The sequence below is a fragment of the Cebus imitator genome, unplaced genomic scaffold (assembly GCF_001604975.1).
Source record: "Cebus imitator isolate Cc_AM_T3 unplaced genomic scaffold, Cebus_imitator-1.0 Scaffold25, whole genome shotgun sequence".
Taxonomy (NCBI): domain Eukaryota; kingdom Metazoa; phylum Chordata; class Mammalia; order Primates; family Cebidae; genus Cebus; species Cebus imitator.
The window spans coordinates 85,707-92,175 of NW_016107340.1; the positions used below are offsets into that span (position 1 = coordinate 85,707).

At 33.7% G+C, this 6,469-nt stretch overlaps 1 protein-coding gene across 3 annotated transcripts in view; it reads left to right on the forward strand.

Moving 5' to 3' along the window:
• RNF13 (ring finger protein 13) overlaps positions 1–6,469 on the forward strand; it is a 148,817-nt gene that overhangs the window by 62,434 nt on the left and 79,914 nt on the right. For all 3 annotated transcript variants that reach the window (XM_017522820.2, XM_017522821.2, XM_037736421.1), the window contains exon 4: positions 954–1,079. In XM_017522820.2, coding sequence (XP_017378309.1) covers positions 954–1,079 — 126 coding nt within the window. The remainder of the gene's footprint in view (positions 1–953; positions 1,080–6,469) is intronic.

The following is a 6,469-nucleotide window of genomic DNA, read 5'->3' on the forward strand; positions in this document are numbered from 1 at the left end:
TTTGAGACAGTCACTCTATCGCCTAGGCTGGAATGCAGTGGCACAATCTTGACTCACTGCAACCTCCACCTCCCAGGTTCTAGTGATTTTCCTGCTTTAGCCTCCCAAGCAGCTGGGACTACAGGCGTGTGCCACCATGCTTGCCTAACTTTTGTATTTTTAGTAGAGATGGGGTTTCGCCATGTTGGCCAGGCCAGTCTCGAACTCCTGACCTCAGGTGATCCACCTGCCTCAGCCTCCCAAAGTGCTGGGATTACAGGTGTGAATTACTGGTACCTGCCTGTCACCACAATTTCTTATGTCAAACCATCCTGCATTCCTGGGAAAGCAACTTGCTGTTTACTTTTTAAATTCATGGTTATCTTGTGAACATCTTTTCAGTTTAGTGTTTACAGGTCTTCCTCATTTTTTTTTTAATGGCTGCATTATTTTTCTATTGTATAAAATATACTATAATTGTTTAAATAGCTGCCTTGTGGATATGCATGATTTCCAGTTTTTGCTATTAAAAATAATGTACCAGTGACTTTCCACATATTCTTTATATACTCAAGCTAGCATTTCTGTGGAATAAATTTCTAGAAATGTATTTATTATGTGCATTCCATTGTCTACTAAAATGAAAGTTAATTTTAAAGACATATTTGCTTGGTTTAGAAAGGTCAAATATTGTTAGAAAATATACCAGAGCTTATCTTTGGGGTGATTGGCCTTTGCATGGGTTTGCTTTTTTTTTTTTTAACTTCAATACAAAAAATGGAACTTATTTTAGAAAACTAAATGCTTATCAAAGCAAATGCTGCTTTAGAAGTTCTGGGATTGTGAGCAGTTGTAGATGCCCAGTAATACATCTAACATAATGCAAAAAACATGACAAGATAAAAAGATATTTGTAGAAATAGGTTGATTGATTCATTGATTCAAACAGATAACTTTTACCAATTCTTTTTCAGGGATTTTTGATTAACTCAAAACCAGAGAATGCCTGTGAACCCATAGTGCCTCCACCAGTAAAAGACAATTCATCTGGCACTTTCATTGTGTTAATTAGAAGACTTGATTGTAATTTTGATATAAAGGTATGATTTTCTTTTTTCATTTTTTGTTTCCTATTTGTTTAGTTAGCTAATTTAAATTCTCCCTTGTTTCAGAAAAGATTTAAAATTTAAAAGCCAGTAAGACTGAAAATAAACAGGATACCTAGAATAAAAATAGCTGTACTGATTCTAAGAATTTTCAGCCATTTGTTGAGTGACCTTTAGTTTTATGCTTTTACCCTTTCAGTATCAACCCCAAACCTACATCTATGCCTGTATCTACATTGTCATTGAGGTTTCTCTTTTTTAATAAGTTAAATCTGCCCCTGTCTCTCTGACATGGGTTAAACTGGTATTTCAGATAATAAAACAAGGTTTTCCCACCTTCCTCACTATTTATCTTCAGTGCTGCTCTAGATGTATGGTTTTTTAAAGTCTGTTTTTGGATTGGCATTGGCAAAGGAGCCACATTGAGGCCGATGTAAAATAAACTTTGATGTAAGTTTTACTGGACTACCTCAGAGCTGAGTGTCATATAGTGTCTTGCATGTATCTCCCAGAATAGGATATAGGCTATTATTTCATATCTCTTGATCTTAGATTATTTGTCTGTTCAGCAGGAAAAACCACCCTGTCATGCTGTGCATTAATTTTCTCTGCAATTTTGAATAGATGGAAGAAATGACACCTCCATAATAAACTTATCAGAGGAATAAAATAATAAATGTAGAGGGATTTGAAAATGTATAGCACTTTGTAAATGATAGGTATTGTTACTACTTAATGTTAGTTCCAAATATAGACTCTCAGTTGCCTTTAAATGGGAATAAATTACAGCTTGAAATCAAATGTAGATTTCCTGCTCTTCAGAGTTGTTTATGATAGTTTGAATTTAACTGTTGTATTCAGAACTAAACTATAATAATGATAGGTTGCTTCAGTTAAAATTGTGTTATTAATTAATGTTTCATTAATTTTCTGCTAATAAATTAAAAGTAAACTAATTCTATTGATCCCAAGGTTTACTACACTATTATGCTATGTAATTCTGGACTCAATACAGTCTTTGATAATTTGAAACTAGGTTACTTTGTTGTTGTTGTTATAACTTATCTTTATAGGCAGGGATGGGAGATGGTACACTTTGAAAATTAGGGAAATACTGTTATTGAATAACTGTTTTTGAAGATGAAACCACAACTCAGGAATGAATACAGTAGACTTGTTAGCACTCTTGTCCTTTTAGTGGATCCTCATCAGGAGTCTGAGTAGTTCTAAAGGAGTTAAATGATTTAGTCATTTCTCCAGCTCATCTCTTTTCACTGTGTGCCTTGAATTTTATGTTGCAGCCATACCATCTACTTGAAGTCTCTCAACTGGCTGTGCCATGCTGATCATACCTTTGTGCCTTTACATGTACTGTTTTCTCTGTCCAAGATCTCTGTCTCCAATGACCTTTACCACCCATTTATCTGTTTCATGAGTTACGTGCTAACCGAGGATGTTACCTCCTCAGGAAGCCTTATTTTTCTTTCCACTTCCTCTGTTGCAGCACAAATCATTTCAGTTCAATGTGCTATTATTTATGCTTTCTCCCTTCCACTTTGTAAGTACTTCCTTTATTGCTTTTTATCACACTGTTATTACTTTTTATTAAATGTATTTCTCACTTGTGAATCGATGGTGTTTAGAGTTCATGTTTTAATAATATTTACATATCCCATTTGTATTATAGTGCATGGTAAACAGTCAAGGCTTATTAAGTCAAACTATGTAATAGTAAACCTTTTGCTTATGTGATTAATCTTTAAAAACATGTACATATAAAAAATATGGAAAAATGTTTCAGTTGAGCCATTCTTAAATTAGAAAGGGAAATGTTAAAAAAAGTTTCATTGTGCTTTTCCATGTAGGCACAGTTTTAATGAATAAGGCTCTAGTCTGTTCTTTAACGTGGTTATTTTTCCTCCACAAATATACAGTGGAGTACATTGTGGTCATTTAAGGCTAAAGATTCCTTATTTATGTCATTCCTAATGATTTCTGTTTTTGTCTCAGTTGTATAAATTTCTGGAACATCGGTTTACAAGGGAGACATAATAATTATAATCAAGGTCTGGAAACAGACTGCATACACTGCAATCTCATCTTTATCATTTATTAGCAGTATGATCTTGGACAAGTTATTTTACTTCTGTGTGCCTCAATTTCATTACCTGTAAAATAAGAATTAGAATGTTTCCTATATCATAGGATTGTTGGGAGGATCAAATGAACTAGTCAGTGTTAAAAGCCTATCAAACAGCGTCTTGCACACAGGAAGGAGGCAGTGGGTCTTAGCTGTTGATGTTTTAAATATTGGAATTAAATAGAATAAGGGTAAAGATGGCAAAATTGCTGACTTTTCAGAAATTAAATTGTCTGATAAGTCACATGTGATATAGCTACTCAGTATCAGCTGATATAAAATTTCTAATTTGGCTTATAAAGACAGTTTAGTCATGCCATTGTGGAATGTATAAAATATGTTTCATAAATTTATAATAGAATTATGGATCACCTATCAAGGCAGTGTGACTGGGTAAGGATAAAGTCATTATGGTTACTGGAAAAACAACTGCAATCTCATCCTAAAGAAAATTTTCTTTTTAGGGTGGTTCCTGATGGATAAGCTGTTAGCCTTATTAGCTGTAATTTTCATATCAGAAATCCCTGACTGCATTTAATGAGCTTCCAAAATGATGGTACATATAGTTTTATATTAAGTTTGTTGTGGAATTTGGTCATCAATATTACAGCTAGTGCTCAACTTACGACCATGATTGGTTCCGACAGACCGGTCGTAACACAATTTGGTTGTAAGTTGAGTAGGCTGTATGTACAGTACTGTGAAATGATGTTATAAAAATCTTTAAGTCATATTTTATCATAATTTTCTTTCATTATTGTTATATATCATAATTTTCTTTGTTCATTTTATGCCATTTGTGTCATCTCTACACTATTTTGTTTCTTATTTTTACATTTGTCAGGTTTAAGTAAAACACTGCATTATCAGTACAACTGGTTTAATGTTTGCAAAACATAGAAAATTGCAAAATACAGGTGCATACAAAAATACAAAATACAGGTGTAAAAAATACCATAGGAAACATTTTCCCAATTGCAAAACATATCAAAATATATAAACATGTACAAAACATTTTATTGGCCGCTGGTGCTTGGCTGGGGATTGTTGATGTCATCATCTGAGGCAGCAGTTGGGGTTACCGGAGTTGGTTTTTTCATAAACATGGTGAGCTTTGTCTGAATTGTATGTTTCTTTTTTTCTTCATAAATTTCACGATACGGACGAAACACATTGTGCACCATCTGTTCAATCCTTGTGAATCGTTTGATGTTTGGGTCCATTGCTTCGAAATGTATAAGAAGTTTATTGGGAGGGGTTTGATGAAAAATATCCAAGACACAAAACACAAATTGCTGTACCGAGTCTGGGATAACAGTTGAAATGGTGCACATGAAGATGGTAGTGCTGCCGGAAGCTGGTCCGCACTGTCATATGCCCAGCGATTGTGGTTGTAAAGTCGAATGGTCGTAAGTTGCATCGGTCGTAAGTTGATCAATACCTGTATGTACAATACTTCTTTTCAGAATTGCAGGTAATGATCTCTTGTAGATAATTAATTGTGGTTATTCATGCATATCCACAATTTTGTATGATGCATTGACTTAAAATAGTTAGAAAAATTATTTATTTCCTTATTTATTACATAGTTTACTAGGACTGAGTACTGAGGAAAACTTAATTCAGCACCATACTGCAATTGATAGTAGTGCAGGGTTATATTTTGGCATGCCTCTTATCCAAAGTGACATACAAATTATCTCAGACAAAGGAGAATTGTCTCTGTCTTTTAAAGTTTTCTTTGGAGAAAGGAACTCTTTGTTATAGACCACAAAGAGAAAAGAAACAAGGAATAAAAATTTATCAAGATATTTCAGATGATTAATATTGGTTGGTATTTCAGGATTTTTACAACTCTTTTAGTTTTTTAAAAAAGATTAAAGAAACTATACTTTTCTTATTTCTTCTTTAAAAAGAGCATGTGAAATGTGTGTTATAATTTTTTAAATGGCAGATTTTCTTCATACAAACCATCCCAAGTGATTTGTGACTAAGAGATAGCCACTAAAGCAGCAGAAATGCAATTAACAATTCTGGAGGAAAGGGAATTGCTTTCCAAATAAAGAGAGCTATTGTTTTAATTTTTTATCTTCTATTGAGAGAAGCACATATGAACCTTTTAATCTATGTTGCCCTGAGGAGATACAGCAAAACCCATCCTCAGAATGAATGTTTGAATATGTGGAATATCCAAAAAGCCAGTAAGAAGAACTATTGATTATATGTCAGGTACTTATTCTCAAAGTAATCACTTATACTCATACTGACAAAAACTGTATCCTCTGAAAAATACAGCTCTTTAGAGGAAAAGCAAAACAGTGCTATTTTGTCTGTGTATGATGCTGTTGTTTATTGTGACAAAATATAATTGTTTGGAAAGATTAGATTTTAGCGAGCATTTGAAATTAAAAAAACATTGTTGGCTCTTTGGTAAATAAATTAAGGCTATATTAAATCTTTTAATTAGAAAATTGGCTTGGAAGCATTCGGAGGGAGAGATTTCTCAGAAGGCTAGAATTCCAGGCATCCCAGTTAGAAATAATCTTTAAAAAAAAAAATCTGTAAAATACCTAGTAATTGAAAGGCCATTAAAATAATCACTTAACATTGAACTTTCAGAGCTATACAATTTTCTGTGTCTATAACTGAATAAAGACAAGTTATAAAAAAAATCTGTCCATTGTCATTACAGTATAAGATACCTTCATTACTTGGGTATAATTGTAAGTCACCAATTTCTTCAAGTAGCCAATTTACTATATTTTAGTTGGACTTTAGGGAAGGCTGGTAAACAGAAATGGTGCAGCGTTTGCACTTTATTCGGCAGTGTGTGAATCTTATTCTATCTTATGTGCAAATGAGTATTTTTGAAAAATGCAGCTGCAAAGCCATCTAGGCCAGTTATCAAGGCTGAAAGGACTTAGATACTATCCTCCCTTCTCACACCATTTTTTTTTTTTTTTTGCCATGAATGGAGGTACATTTGGATTGTAGATGATAAGGGATATGTTGGGTATCTTCAGAGCTATTTTCTGCTATAAAATGGCTTTTAAAAAACTTAACTGGGATACAGATACAAAACTTAACTGGGGTACTTTACCTGACTTCTGCCTCTCTCTCAAGTCTCATCTCTACTTTGCCACTCCTCCCACCTCGTAAGAATTTACAAATCCCCATATGTGCTGAGCAGTCTCTCCCACTCTGTCTTAGTTTCTGTCATGTCCTCTATCTGGCATGTCTTCCT